Below are 15,599 nucleotides of genomic sequence, written 5' to 3'. Positions count from 1 at the left end.
GTCTCAAAAAAAAAAAAAAAAAAAAAAAAAAAAAATTAATAACCCTGTCAACTTCGCCCTTCCAACGACATTCCTCCTCTTATTTCCTTTACCAACGCGTGAAGAACAATCCACGGCGCCCATCGCGAAGGAAATTGTCCGACCGCGGCACCGCTGCATAAAAATGCATAAATTCTTCTACATATATAATAATAGGTAGCATATGGAGATGGATGCCAGCTGATGGCGTGCACTTTGGCTAGTTTCTCTACAAATCTGAAGTGGCCCCCCCCGTTTTCTTTTCCCATTGATCCCTCTCTGTGCGTTCTATCTTGGAACAAGGACTTGGATAACTTTGCTCTGCATACAGATGGAAGGAGTTCTTTCAACTGGGGTGGCCATTCTTTCATCTGGGGTAGCCATTCCTCCATTTTGTTTTTAACCAGAGGGGGATATCTGTTCCTTCGTCAGGGACTAGGGACGAGCCGCTAGAGAAGTTAAGAAGAGGTCCAATTTTGCGCAAAGATAGCGAAGGCGCCACGTAAGAACCAATGCGAAGGGAGTAACCCATGCGTAGAAGTAAGTACCAGGTGAAGGAACCTCTTATAAACTTCTCCCCGTTTGAAGAAGTGGAAAAATCAACACCGCGAATTGCGCCAACACCGCTTTGATAGAAGAGTAAAATGAGCGAGCTGCCCATATTGAAGCACAAGAAGGAAATTAAAAAATGCATCAAGAGGAATAGGCTAATCATTATTAAGGGGGAGACGGGTTGCGGGAAGACAACCCAGGTGCCTCAAATAATAAACAGGTACTTTTTCGACAAAAGGGGGGGAAGACGTAGTGGCGGTAGTAATAATGATCGGCGGGGGGATGATGGCGCAGGTTGCAAGGCTGGTCACTCCGCTGAGTCGCCAAAGGAGAAACGTCCCATGAGGATGCTGATCTCGCTGCCCAGGAGAGTGGCAACCATCACAGTAGCGGAGAGAGTGGCCAAAGAAATGAACAGAGGAGGCATAGGAACTTACGTCGGTTATGCTATCAGATTTAAAAATGTGACATCGGATCAAACTAGAATCAAATTTGTAACGGATGGGATCCTCATCAGAGAAATCATGAATGATCCCTTGTTAAAAAAATACACTTTTTTAATATTAGATGAAGTACACGAAAGGTCCATTAGGACGGATGTCCTGTTGGGTTACGTTAGGACATTGATGGAGAAGAGAAAGAAGCTCAGAATCATCCTCATGTCTGCAACTTTGGACGTGGCTACATTTAAAAGCTTCTTTTCCGACCCACCGATCATTTCTATCCCCCACAAGTTACACCCCGTGAGCATTTTCTACCCCATCAAGCCCGTGGAGGATTACCTCATTTCGGTTGTCTGCACGGTTCTGCAGATACATTTCGGGGAGGGCCAGCGGCAGGATGACCAGCCGGATGACCAGCCGGGGGAACCCCTAACGGAGAAGCAGACCAACGAGACGGCCAAGCAGCCCACCAACGACGCCAGCGCGGCACCCCCCCCCATCGGAGACGTGCTCGTCTTCCTGCCCGGCCAGGAAGAAATCGAAACAGTAAACTTAATGCTGAAAGAGAAGCTGAAGATAATTTATAAAGGCTCCCTGCTGAGGAAGCTCATTGAAGACGATCAGGGGGATGAGCAACAGGGGGGCCAGCAGCAACCGGGCCAGCAACAGGGGGACGTGCTAGACAGAATTAACGTCGCCCTGAATGCGAAGAATCCAATCGAGGATGGCATTTGTTTCCACTTCGGCCACAGGGAGGTGGTGCCGGACAAGATATACGCCATGAAGATTCTGCAGCTTTACTCGTCCCTCCCGAATAGGAAGCAGCGGGTCGTCTTCGAGCCCGCGCCACCCAACACGCGAAAGGTAAAGCGGAAGAGGGGAAGCGGAATAGGGAACGCGGCACAGGGGATGCAGCATAGGGAACGACCCATCGGCAAAGTCGACCCGGGGGTGTAGCTCCCAGAATTTTAGCCGTGAACGCTGTTAATCGAGTGGATTCCCGCCTTACCTTTAACTTCTTCCCTTTGTTCTCCCCGCTCCATCTTCCCCCTCTTTGTACCATCCCGTGACGACGCAAAAGGGGGACGTACATTCCCCCGAGAAAAACCCTTCTGTGTATGATGACCCGTTCTACGCCCACCCCACTATCACTACGATATATCTGCGTCTATATGCTTCCCCCTCACCCGTTTTTTTTTCTTTTTCAGGTCATCCTCAGCACGAACATCGCCGAGACGTCAGTTACCATCCCAAACATAAAGTACGTGGTGGACAGCGGGCGCGTGAAGATAAAATTTTTCGACGCCAAGAAGGGGAGCAGCGTTTTGAAGGTCACGCAGATATCGAAGGATGCCGCCATCCAGAGAAGTGGAAGAGCTGGAAGGGAGGGACCCGGACAGGTTTACCGCGTCTACTCCAAGGAGGAATACGAGAGTATGAACCCGTTTTTAATTCCTGAGATTTTCCGCTCCGATCTGACGCAGATCTATTTGGAGTTAAAGGTGGGGATTGCTCCGTGTGCACAGAGGTGTAGCAGAGGAGGGGCCGTCTTTGCATTTTCCCGTCCCCTACCACGAATCGTGCCGATCGTGCTGATCGCGGTCATCCTGCTTATCATACGTGTCACGTGGCTCCCCCTCCCCCCTGCAGGCCATGAACATCGCCAACCCGCTGCAGTTTAACTTCCCGGAGAACCCCAAGAAGGAGCTACTCCTGCACTCGGCGAAAGTCCTCTTCCGAATCAACGCAATAGATGTGGAAAATAACCTGACCGAGGTTGGAAGAAAGATGTGCCTCCTTCCACTGAACCCGATTTATGCAAACATGATGTTGTGTTCTATGGAGTTCCATTGCATGGACGAAGTCGCTACCATCGTCGCGTTCCTAAACTGTGAGAGCATATTTCTCAGTTACAACTTTTATGAGGACTCCAAAATGGTGAATGGGGACGCCACGGTTGACGCTAAGGCGGATAGGACTTCCAACGCGGGTGGCACTTCTAACCGGGATGCCACTTCTAACCACCCCCCCGCCGAGGAGGAGGAGGACCCGCCCCTGAGTGACAGGAACAAACTCATTAACATCGCGCGGAGGAAGCTGATACATCCTGATGGAGACCACCTAACCCTCCTGCACATCTTCTACCTGTGGCAGGAAGAAGCCACCCCGAAGCAGCAAAAGCATTTCTGCCACTTATATGCCCTCAACAACGAAACCTTACAGCAGGTGCAGAAAATAAAGGAGCAGATTTTACAGATAATGTCCGGCAAAATGGGCATCACAGTTTCAGCAAAGCTACATATGCATAAATGGGATCAAGTCTTAATTTGTCTATGCAAGTCCTGTTTTTTTAATGTAGCCAGATCGACCTCCAATGCAAATGAGTTCATAAATGTCGTAACAAAGAGCAAGTTGTATATTCACCCATCGTCCACTCTTTTTAGTTCGCACATCAAGGCATCTTTCATTTTTTATTCGGACGTCGTGCAGACAAGGCGGCTGTACGCGCGCACCGTCACGAAGGTAGACGGAGAATGGCTACTCAAATACGCCTCGCAAAACTTCCAACTTGCAGAAGCCCCCGCGAAGTAAGCTGCGGTATGGAGTAGCCCCTCGACGTCGTGTTTGAGACTTGTGGGACGCACATCCGTGGAGGGGTCTGTTCACCAGGGAAGCAAGTTCTATGATGACCATGCCCCCTGGGGTACCTCAATGTCAGAGCATTTATCCGCGGCATCGTAGGCGAAGAGGGGAATCTCCAGTTGGCACTGACCTCTCGCTACGTACGTCGCGAGAATCGCCAAACACGCCAACACCGCCAACACCGCCAACACCGCCACGACATTTTTTGCCCCTTTCTTTTTTTTACCCTCCTCAGAGGAGGGGAGGCCCCCGCTTATGGCCCATTTCTGGGCCTCAAAGTCTAACCCCCCCTGGGGGTCCTTACCTTTTTTTTCGAGTTTGTTCGCCCGTTAGGGTTAATCTATTTGTTTTTTTGTTTGTTTGTCTGTCTGTCTATCTATCTGTCTATCTATCTGTCTGTTTTTTTCCATTCCCGCGAGTGGGTTCCTCCTCCGAGGGGGCGCAAACGGGAGGGCACGTAAGCATCCCCTGTTAGACAGGATCCCCCCTTACACAGCCGCTCCTGCCGCTTCGACCGCGACTACCAGCAGAACTTATCGCGACCGCTTTTCACGCGCATGTCGAGCTTCTCCTCGTTGGTTAGCCGACCATCGACCTTTTTCTTCACAACTTTGTATGACCAGAGCCCCGTCTTTTCCCGCACCTCGACCAGATCCTGCTTGGGAGCCTGATCAAAGACCTTGGCGTACTCCACGCCGATATGTGCCCCCGATTGGTCGAGGGATTTCCCACTGGACTTCCCCCGGGGGACGATGTAAAACGTACACGTGGTACTTATGTCCGTTGTAAACGCCTCATGGACGACCAACGTTTTGTTGCTTAACACAGAAGTGACGGTCCTTCGTTCGTTTCGAAAAGTCGATGGGTTCTCCAAAATGATGTCATAACCCTGTTTTATTTCAGTCATAAAATCGGTTCTCACTCCATGGACTGTATTTTTCTCTGTTGTTACTCGTCCTGTTCCTTTTAGAACATTTTCGGATCCATCTGTCTTGCCATCATGTCCCGATGGGATTCTCTTATCCTCAGCTTCTTCGCCATCCCGCGCAATGCTATCCCCCGCAACGCTATCCACCTGGTTGGCTTCTCCCTCGCGCACTTCCCGCTTGACGGATTTTTTTTTTTTTTTTATTTTTAAATTTAGCTTCCCCCCAATGAAGCCGCTGCCCTTTTTGCGCATCTTGGGCACTTCTCCGCGGAGAGCTCCACTTCGATGAATTCTTCGCTGTCTTTCCAGCGGAGTGGGGGGGTTCCTCAGCCGCAGGGTTAAATAGATTGGCAATGAGAGAGCTTCCAAGGTGGAGTGACTCTTCTCCTTACGCGAAGGTCCCCTCGTGTTAATGTCCCCTAGTAGGAAGCTCCCCTGGTGTGAATGCCTCTTCGTGTGAATTTCCACCCGTGCATAGGTGCAACCGCGCTCTTGATTTCTCTCCGTTGGCCGAAACAAATTGGCGCAGGGCGTGGCGCCATTTTCACGTCAAACGAGTTGCCCATCAAATTTTACCCATATGCAAAGTGAGGGAAAAAAAAAAGAAAGGAAAAAAGAAAAAAGACGATTGTGGGGGTGGAAAAATATAAAAAATAAAGTAAAATGAAATAGAACAGAATAAAATGAAATAAAATAAAATTTGAACGGGCCCCAATTCGCACAACCCAATTTGCAGATTAAAAGAAATATTTTTGTCGGCCTCGCGTGGGGAGAAGTGTGAAGGCTGGCGAACGGCGCTCGGTTCTGCTGCAGACTGCACTCTCCGCGTGAAAATTGTTGCGGTATTTGGGAAGGGGGCCGATTCGCCTCATCAGTCATTTGGTTCGTCTCGTTTGGCATTTCCCCCCCCACTGACTGGCTCATTCTGTGATACATCCCGCTTCTACATTTTGTTGCATTATACTCCGTTTTGTCTTTCCTTTTTTCCCCCCCTGGGGGTACATATAACCCCCTACATAACAGCACACGTCCAAATGAGATAGAAGATACCCCCATCAGAGTCCGCTAAACTGAGGGGAAACAACCCAGCACAGGGAAATCTCCACAATATAACGTCCTTACCATTGAGCCTTTTAAAAAAAAAAAAAATCAACTCAGTACTTAACGCGTAAATTGCGCAATGGGTTAGGCTTGTTACATTAGGCCACGTCTTACCGTTTGCTATTGCAAAGGTGTGCGAAGGGACACCCATGGGGAGAAACCAACTATATCGATAACAACATGAGGAAGGAGGTTAAACGTAGAAAAAGGAACAAAGCGGAAAGGGGGTCATATGGCGAAAGGAACGTCTCCACCAAGGATGTTCCTCCTCCTGAATGGAATAGCAGACGCCCCTTTCTTATCGGACAACTTCCCTCCATTACACAAACACCGCATGAGGGACTCTCTCAAGTGAGGGGATAACCGCTAATATGGCCGATCCGTCAGTGCCACGAACCACCGGCGCGTTGCCCCCGTCCGCACACCTCCAACCGACGCTGGATAAGTGGGTATATTACAAAAACGATCAAATTCGTTGCTTCTACCGGTCCAACAAATGAGTTTTAAATGAAAACTTCGGATGCATTTATGGCTGCCGTTGTGGAGCAGCACTTACGCAAAACAACCAAAAAAAAAAAAAAAAAAATTCACACACGTGTAGGTAGGTGCCTACATACTATACGCTCTTACGTACGTACTTGCGCAGGCAGACAAATCGGACTTACAGAAAAAAAAAAAAAGAAATAGAGAAGCGCTCGCGTATTACGTATGTGCAGGGGCACTCCTGAACAAAATTGACGCGGCGGACACAAAACTGGGGAGGCAAAACGGGAGCCACATAAAACGGACTACACAATGAGGAAGGGTGCTTTAAATACTCGGAAGAGTAGACATCGCTGAGAGGGCCGTGGGAAAGGCTACACACTCGTCCAGCCTTTAAAAAAGATTGGGTGAGCATTCTGTGGGATTGTCGAGTGGTCTCTAGCGGGAGGGAGGACCTACACAGCGAGGCGGATGCGTGGTTATCTTCTTCCCGCTGCGTATTGACACTATAGCAGCGGTGTCCTTATTTCACCCCTTCCCCTATCAACACGCCAAGTGCACCTTATTCGGATACATCTTGTCGAAGCTCTCCAGCGGCATGTCTATGTACTGCATCACCTCGTCCAACTTCCTACGCCGTACTTCCAGTGGTACGAGGATTTTTCGCTCCTCCACGGTGAAGTGTAGCAGCTCCTCCTTCGTGAAGTTGAAACAGTTTGTTATGTAAGGCAACGGGAAAGTACTCCCTCCATTCCGATCATCCTTGAAAGCATTTAAATTCCGTATGTCGTCAAAGTAGGTGTGTAACAATGCATTGCAGAGCTTGATTCGTTTTTGAGGATTGAACTGAAGAAGCTTCCCTAGCAGATCGATACTCTCCTGAGAACTCTGATTTTTGATCAGCTTCTTCAGTGTTATTGGTTTGACTTGAGGTAGCTTTACATTCTTGTGGCCACTTTTAAACGAGAGGAAGTCTTCATCATTGGGCGTCCCCAAAATTTTGATTATTTCGACGAGCTGATCCGATGCACAATCTGCCAGGAAGAGGGGCTTCCCCAGGATGAGTTCTCCCATGACGCAGCCTTAGGGGGGGCAGGGAGCGGCGTAAAGCGGTACGAAGCGGCGGTGTAGAGTAACCCGTGTAGAGTGGCCCCGTAGAGTGACCGTATAGACCGTTCCTTATACAGCCGCGTTAACAGCCAATATGGGAAAAATGCCGCGGACGGACGCAGAAGGAGAGTCCCTCTCCCAACTCCGCGCCCACTGCGTGCAGTGCACACATCGCGGTTCCTCTCACGCTGTCACACTCTCACGAGATTTACCTATCGACCAGGTGTCAATCGCCTGGCTGTAATAATTCGATCCGAAAAGCAGCTCGGGGGCTCTGTAATATCTTGAACAAACATAACTGAAATACTTGTAATTCTCTTTCAATTTAATGGAGGTGTTAAAATCGCACAATTTGATATACTTATACGTGATGGCATTCATATATATTCTGTTGAGACTGATCTGCTCTTCCGTGTGTTCTGGGTTGAGTTCGAAACGGGACAATATATCCCCCTCCGTGGAGGAGATGGAGGAGGAATTGTCTCTGTCACGAGGAGGCGGGACGCCCCCGTTCTCACTTGGATGACATTCCACTTTATCCTTCTCTGCATCAACTAGGGGGCTCTTGTCCGTGCACCAATTGGGCGACCCTAGCTGAACAACCGATTTGTCCTCTCTCGACTCGCTCTTAAAATTGTTTGCAGAAAGGGGAGAGCAGTCCTCCTTCAAACTGGCCTCGCACGCATCGCGGTTGTCTCTACCCATGTCGTAGGTGTCCTTAAATAACTCGGTCATGCTCGCCGATCTTTTTAACTGCATGTCCTTTCTGTCCAAACTGCTCATTACGCACTTGACGGAAAACGGCGTACTGCTCCTACCGTAGCGGCCGTGGCATCTTTGCACTCTCCTTTGGGAAGTCTCGCACGACGTGGTCTCCATCCAATGGTGGCAGTCACCCGAATGGGTTTCCTCTCTTCTTCCCCTCTCGGAAGATCCCTCCTCATTTTGCGAACCTTCCTCCTCGGCCTTGTTAGCAGAATTGGGGATACCACCACGGGAGGGCTTTCTTCTCGCGGATTGGCCAGACGCGGCCAGGCCAGGCGCCGCCTCACTTGCCCCCTGTGCTTCACTTGGGTTTCTCCCGCCACGTCGCCTATTCATTATGTACTTAACCTTGAACGAATTCTGAATGCACACGAGGCACTCTTTGTTGTCTCCTTTGTTGTCTCCTTTGTTGTCCCCTTGATGGCCCCCCTTCCTTAAGCCCCCTACCCCGCTGCTACCCTGCTTGTTAAGAAAGATCAGGACGTTCTGTGGCTTTATGTCTCGATGCGTTATACACAGCGTGTGTAGGTACAGGGTCGCCCGAATCAATTGGTAGAGGTAAATCTTAATCTGATTCTCATTGAGGAAGCTTTTTTTAATATACTCCCTTATATTGTGACATGGACAAATATGGCTGATGCTTTCTTGTAGTGCGTTTATGTTGAAGTTACTTACCGCGTTTTTGATCACGCCGCTTCCCCCCCTGGGACAGTCCAATTGTGCTCTGGTCAGTCGAGTGGAGTCGCTATGGTGTGACCCTTCCCGATTGTCCCTCCCACCTGTAAAGTTCGCATCGTCTAAGCAGTCATCCCCAAGCATAGCGCCATTACCATTCTGTACATACCCTTCTTCGTTCCCACTTGGCTCATAAAAAGTATTAACATGGTCAGGTGAATTTTCTATGCTAACATAGTAAAGAGAGGTGGCCAAATCGGTGTTCCCATATTCCATAATCATATGGACGTAGATTCCTCCATTTGAAGTGGCCGTGTAAAATGCATGCTTCAATTTTACTATGTTTGGATGTCTGAGTTTTTTCATAATATCCACTTCCTTAAAAATTCGAGCATTTTTCTGATACGTCTGCTTCAAGGCCACGACACATAAGCTGTCCAGACAGTAGGCTTTATAAACCACCCCGTATACTCCATTTCCGATTATGTGTAAAATTTTATACTTTATGTTTTCCTGGAGACTTGGTTCCCTTTCATCATCGAAGTATATGTTTACGTAATCCTTTAGAATTTCGTTCTGTTTGTATATTTTTATGAGGTCCATTTTGGACGGCAGGGAGGATCAGATTGGAAGAGGGAAGGAGCACACGGTTAGGGCGACACGGAAGAAGGGGCGGGACTACACGCTACTACCTTCCTATACACACAGAGGGCCCCTAATCATCACTTCGTGTCGCCACAATGGTATCATGGGCACCATTTAACGGCGACGCTTGGGGCGTCCGCACGAGGGTTCGGCAAAAATGTGGCCTCTTTCCACGTGCAGGCAAGGACAAAAAAAAAAAAAAAAACAAAAAACAAAGAAAATCCCGGGGGGATGGAGGGCCAAGTGCCCACCTGCAGAACTAAAAAAAAAGGAACTCTCCCCTCCGTCTGGCGCTAATCCTTCTGCACAGGATCATTGCGAGTTGATTACTGCCTCCCACTTGCCTTTCTCCTGTGTCAAATGCACACACACATACACAAAGAAAAAAATAAATAAAAATATATGATGATGACGTACGTATCGCGCTGTACCGTGCCGCTTCGAATCAGCCCGCGTCACTCCAACATCCTCGTCAGTGGGGGGGAACTATCGCCTTGACGCATTCGTTGGGGTTGCCCGCTTCATGTCCATCAGTTGGCTTGGGAGCATTTCTCACATCACTCAGTCACGCCGATTGGCACGCACGCGTGTGTATGGGCATATATATAAGTGTATAAACGCGTGTATAAAAAACACTGCGTGAAGGGCCTTTTATTTTATTTATTTTTTTTTTCGCTTCAGCTTTCGTTCATGTCATTTTGTTCATTTGACTCATCTCTGTTTGGAAGGGGGCGAGGGGAGCCCGTACACGGCAGGAGAGGACAACTATGTCATGTGAGAAAAACGCGGCACCAGAGGGGACTGCGGGCCAGGCGTGATGCGCAAGGAGTGATGCGTAAGGAGTGATGTGTAAGGAGTGATGTTCCAGGCGCCCTGCGCGAAGAGGATGCACAAATGGGAGAAATAAATTGGCCAACGGATAGGAAGCAAATGGCTTGCAAAATGGTGTCAAGTGAGAAAACAACTCCGGTCGCGCAGAGGGGGGGAGGATGCGCCGCACCTACTGACGGCCAACAAGGCGAAGAGCCCCCTCCGCTGTCGTGGATGTAGAATAAACACGGCGCAGTCGTGCTGGATGAGTATTCGCTATTTCCTACCTCGTATGCGTCATCCGCGTCGTTTGTGCCGTTTGTGCAACGCGACTCGCGTTTTTCTGCCTGCACGCCATGTGGGAGTCACGTACGCAGTCTGCCGCTCCGCAGAGATTGTCGTTATAGTTATATGTATTTGGAGAGGCCGAGTGGGGAGAGAAAATTATTTTGCCCTTATGCGTAAATGATAAAAACGCACTGACTTGCTGCCGCCGTTGTGTTCGCGCGGGACGCAGCATCACTCAAACAGCGTATACGCAACGTATGCACCACATATGCACCGTGGAGAGCGCCAATTTAGCTGCTTCACTCCGCCCACAGCGTTGCTGCGTTGTTGCGCCGCTATTTCGTTGTGCTATTTCTTTACCTCGCTGTGCTTTCCCCTTTCCTTAAAAATGGCGAAACTGAAAGAACAAAAAAACCAAAGTGTGGAACAAATTATCATTGAAAAAAACGTGCAACAGTAATCGAAAAAATTGTTTCGCAGTTGTATGTCAGGGGAGGATCACCACTGTGGTGAAAAAAAAAAAAAACTTGACACCCATGTGATGGTGAAGTGGACGTAACATAAGACTTCGCCCCCCAGGTGGAGGCGTGAGAAAGACATCAAATTTTAATTTGGCGAGAGAATACTTCACTAAGATGTTTTTTTCTTTTTTCCCATGCTGGTTAAGCGGCGGTGGGGGGGTCAGCCAAATTGGAGCGAGAAAAAAAAAAAAAAAAAAAAAAACACCCACAGGGGAGCAGCATCATTCAGGTGACCGCTATGCGGTGAAGGCAACTCATCGTATGTTTAATTCACGCGATTATCCTATATTTTGATGAGGCGATTATGCATCGGAACGAGTGGCCTTTTAAAACTACGACGATGAGGCAACGCCCTTTGGATATTCCCTCATCCGATAGGTACGCGACAAGTGTGCATTTGTCCCATCTCAGTGGAGAACTCACTTGTGATCAGTTGGACAACAAAATTTGACTTAAAATGGTTAGAAAGACGGTCACACGTTTGGCTTCTCACAGGGGAGAAGTAAACTGCGCCGTGTAGTTCCTTTAAAATGGATGGGGAAAAAGGGAAATAAAATGCAACGAAGCGGCAGAAAAGACAACAGAACAGAAGGAATGGCACAAAGAATAGCAGTTGCAACACAGCTGCAATCGCGGTCCTAAATTATCGCGCAAGGCGCGCGACATAACTTCGCAAAGCTGCCAACCCAACGATGTGTAGAGGGAGCCAAATGGAAACAGGGAGGGTGGAAAACCACCACTACTGGTGCTCTCTTAATTGTGTACGAAAAAAGGGGGAAGATATTTTTTTTCCTTTTTTTTTTTTTTTTTTTTTTTTTTTCATTCACTGGTAAGCGAATGGGAGAATGATGTGGATCTTCCTACGTAATCGCCACGGCGATGGGTTAGCAGAGAGAAAAAAAAAATTCTTCCATGTTGTTTTATTTCCTTCATTACCAACATGAAATTGGAGTGAAGCGCCAAGGGTAGGGGAAACAAAGTCGTCACATTTGTCTGGGTTACCCTGCATGGTATCTTATTCATTTTTCTTTTGCCTTTGTTTTTCTTTTCTTTTTCCTATTTTTCCCCCCCTTTTTTCTTCTTTTCTCTACCTTGGAGCGCCTGCCTCAACTCTGCTTCAACTCGTAGAAGGTCTTGGCCAAGTACTTCCCCCTGTCTTTGGCGAACTTGGCAAAGGTGAGTTGTTCCTGCGTCGGGTCGGTGGGGCGAAAAAAAATAAAAAGAATAAACAGAAGATGAAGGTGGAAGAGCAGAAAGGGGAGGTTTTATCTGGAAATAAGCTAGCTTACACAGAGGATATGAGAAGCGGTGCGCCGCATAACTGCACCGCGTAACGGCAGCGGTTAACCACGCCGCTAAACCACGCCGCTAAACAATGCCACTCAACCACGCGGCTTTATCCTGCTCACCCTGAGTATCTCCTTGCTTGACACGTGCAGAATTTTGATATTCTTGGTGAACTTCTTCTTCATGATCCCGCTCAGGAGGAAGAAGAAGACCAGGGCCATGTTGATCATCAGGTAGGAGTTTTCCCCTGGGGGTGGAAAAAAGTACACATTGGAGCGAAGAGCGCGTCGCATCTGGACGGAAGCGCGCAGCGTATGTGTAGGATAAGACAACACAACCCCACGCTTCCTCCCCCGATGCGCATCGTTACACCCCGTTGGACTTACAACTGTTAAGAAGGATTCCCGTGTTTATGACATAATTTTTGTAAAAGCGATTTGTCGACACGTCAACGTATCTGTGAAGGGAAGTGTGCAGGGAGGTAGATGTGTCGGTGTCTGTGGGTGCGTTACAAGAAGAGGTGACCCTGGCAGTAGTGTAGTGTTTGCGTGGGATTTTGTGCAACGATTAGGGTCCGCTTCTTAAACTTCGCTATGAGGACACACCTCAGCAGGACGTCCTTGTAGTAGGTGTGCACGGAGAGATGCGTGCAGAGAAAGAATAGAAACGCAACGAGGGTGAACACCTGGATGATGGTGTGTTTTATGCCTGCGGGAAAAAAAAAAAAGTAGAAGTGGAGATGCAAGAATGGGAAAAAGCGTAGAAGTAAATACATATACATATTCCCCTCTGACGAGATTCGCTGAAACGCCTCTCTGCCGGGCTCTCCTCCTCCACTAACGCTCGCGCCTGAGGGCTGACTTGTGGACGCGCCTCTCCCCGTCCGTCTTCAAGATGTCCAGAATCTTATTAATAATACAGTCGCAGTCGCTGACGAGGCAGTAGAGGTCCTTCTCCAATTTTTTGAAAAAAAGTTTCTTGATCTCATAAATGATGTCACCCATCCGGTTGACAATGCAGAGATCGTCATCATTTCTCGCGCCCTCAAAGAGGTATCTCCCATTCTTAGCCCCATAAATATAAATAGGGACCAAATCGATATTGTATCGTATGTTTATTTTACTCGCCAGACACTGAGTCGTCTGGCACAGCAACTTTATCCTGTCTTGTTCATGTTTTATTTCATCAATTTTGGAAAAAATAAATAATATTTTCTCTATATGTTTTTCATAAATCTCTTTAATGATAAGGAGTAATCGATTACTTAGTGACTTCCCGGAAGAGTCAAAGAAAACCAAAATGATATCGACATAATCAGCCAAATCATAAATGATGCTATTAATATCAAAATCGATTTTGTCCATAATATCTTTCAGCCCTGGTGTATCAATAAAATCGATATTTTTTGTTTCCACATTTTTACTTACGTACATTTTTGTGCATAAATTATTTTTAAAGTTTCTATTTCGTGTGGCAATCTGCTTTAGGAAGTCAAACGATTTAATCGTTACCTCTCCGTTGAACTCGGAGTAATAGTTCCCACTGGTGATCAATGTAAAATGATTTGTCTCAAATTCGTACCCTGTCTTCTGAATGTTTTCTTGTAAAAACCAATTAATGAATGTGCTTTTCCCTGATGAGGAATTTCCTATGACTAAAACACGCACCTTCTTTGAAATAGTCTTATTAATACTGAGGAACAATCCCTTGGCTACATTTCGGATGTTCAGGCGGTCCACTCCTTTATTGTTCATAACTATGTTTCCATTGTAGAGCTCCTTTATCTCGCTTACGATATTGTCGTATAGGTTTAACTTATCGTTCATCGTTCCACACATTTTTTTTTCGAATTCTTCCTTCTGCTCCATGTATTCCTCCTTGATGTTTGACGCATCCGAGTTGTCAGAAAACTCCGTGGACTTTTCGTTCCGTCCCATCGTCATGTTGTCCTTGCTCTTATATGGCTCCGAGTTGAGCGTCGTCTCGCTCGGCACGCTCTGCATTGTGTGGTCAAGCGATTAGCAAACAAGGGATTAGCCAAGAGGCGGTAAACGTAGGGGAAGTCCCACTGTTACGTAGCGATACTGTCAGGCCGCTTTGCCGTTACGCCGCTATATGCCGCTATGCAGGGGTGTTCCAGTTTCTTCTATCTCTCGTGCGGCCTACTTTCCCCCTTCCCTTTTTTTGCCAATCGGTGCCTATTAGTGGCTCTTTCCTCCCATAAATATGGCGCCTCGGGAGAGGATGCGGGGCTTCACACTACGCGGTAATTTTGCCCTAAGTTGGTGAACTCCCCTTCGGGCGGTGCGGGGACAGGTGCATGTGGACGCGCGAAGTGTTTACGATTTGGGTGGCAACTCCGCTCGCAGCTCCTCTGCCAACTCCTTTTCCAACTCCATTTGACACCCCCTTCCCCTTGCACGCGCACAACCGGGGGTGTACAAAAGAGCAACCGTCGAGAGTCACAGCGCGCCAAGGTCCTTCATGCACAGATAAGTGCACACCACTGGGCGGGGAAGGAAAGGCAATTTTCCGCGCGGGACAGATTAAAACAGATTGGGCGTGCTTTTAATAACCCAAATGGGAGAGAGAAAAAAAGGAGCGCACAGATGGGAAGCAGAAAGGGGATACACAAACGGGGGGCAAAAAGGGGACACACAAAAGGGAGGCAGAAAAGGAAAAAAAAAAAAAAACACACTAGCAAAAACGAAGTAGCAAAACGCAGTAGCAAAAAAGCAGAGAAACCTACCAGGTGTAATATAACAGATCACTGGAACAGTCGCAATATAACAGATCATTCGCACAGTCGCAAAGTCCAAACGAGTGCGTTATCTTGTGACACATTCTTCTCAACTTTGATTTGCATTTCCATAGTCCCTCTCATTCCCATGCCCTTGAGAAAGGGTCGTGAACAAAAAAAAGGGGCGTTGCAAACTCGGGTGCACATGTGTGTAAACGTGTTATGCGAGAAAAACACTACCGAGTGTGTACGTCAAGAGCGCAGTTAACCCCCTCGCTCACGAGAAAACCACGCGGAGACGCACAGAGAGTCGCCACACGCAAGTGTACGATACGAAGTGGCACGAGTGAGTGCTGTGTATGCCACCCAAAAAAAAATAAAAATAAAAAAAAAATAAAAAAAAGTCCTGTTTCATCCTTCAGACAATACCATTTATTTGAAAGACATATAAAAGAGCACACACAAAAGAACAAAAAAAAAAATGCACACTTGAGGGGTGCAATTATTTTTTGTTATCTGATGTAACATTCAGGGCTTGGGAATGTGCACGCGTAGTTGCTCTCTGGCCAATGCAAGGTGAACAAACAAAA

General features: G+C 47.7%; 4 protein-coding genes across 4 annotated transcripts; 1 reads left to right on the top strand and 3 right to left on the bottom strand.

Annotated features, from left to right (window-relative positions):
- Positions 1-662: 662 nt before the first annotated feature.
- Positions 663-3,605, top strand: C922_02622 (adenosinetriphosphatase; the record flags this gene model as incomplete). Its single annotated transcript, XM_008818221.1, has 3 exons — positions 663-1,877; positions 2,222-2,515; positions 2,664-3,605. 3 exons carry the CDS (start codon positions 663-665, stop codon positions 3,603-3,605), a joined length of 2,451 nt encoding a protein of 816 aa, XP_008816443.1.
- A 571-nt stretch (positions 3,606-4,176) lies between these two features.
- Positions 4,177-4,836, bottom strand: C922_02621 (hypothetical protein; the record flags this gene model as incomplete). Its single annotated transcript, XM_008818220.1, has 1 exon — positions 4,177-4,836. The coding sequence occupies one exon, from the start codon at positions 4,834-4,836 to the stop codon at positions 4,177-4,179; it is 660 nt and encodes a 219-aa protein (XP_008816442.1).
- Positions 4,837-6,711: 1,875 nt separating this feature from the next.
- C922_02620 (CMGC/GSK protein kinase) lies at positions 6,712-9,321 on the bottom strand (the record flags this gene model as incomplete). Its single annotated transcript, XM_008818219.1, has 2 exons — positions 6,712-7,250; positions 7,491-9,321. The coding sequence occupies 2 exons, from the start codon at positions 9,319-9,321 to the stop codon at positions 6,712-6,714; spliced, it is 2,370 nt and encodes a 789-aa protein (XP_008816441.1).
- A 2,767-nt stretch (positions 9,322-12,088) lies between these two features.
- Positions 12,089-14,272, bottom strand: C922_02619 (hypothetical protein; the record flags this gene model as incomplete). Its single annotated transcript, XM_008818218.1, has 5 exons — positions 12,089-12,169; positions 12,392-12,516; positions 12,656-12,726; positions 12,875-12,977; positions 13,111-14,272. 5 exons carry the CDS (start codon positions 14,270-14,272, stop codon positions 12,089-12,091), a joined length of 1,542 nt encoding a protein of 513 aa, XP_008816440.1.
- Positions 14,273-15,599: the final 1,327 nt, after the last annotated feature.

This window comes from Plasmodium inui, assembly GCF_000524495.1.
Source record: "Plasmodium inui San Antonio 1 unplaced genomic scaffold supercont1.9, whole genome shotgun sequence".
NCBI classification, from domain to species: domain Eukaryota; phylum Apicomplexa; class Aconoidasida; order Haemosporida; family Plasmodiidae; genus Plasmodium; species Plasmodium inui.
This window is presented reverse-complemented; position numbering and strand designations above follow the sequence as displayed.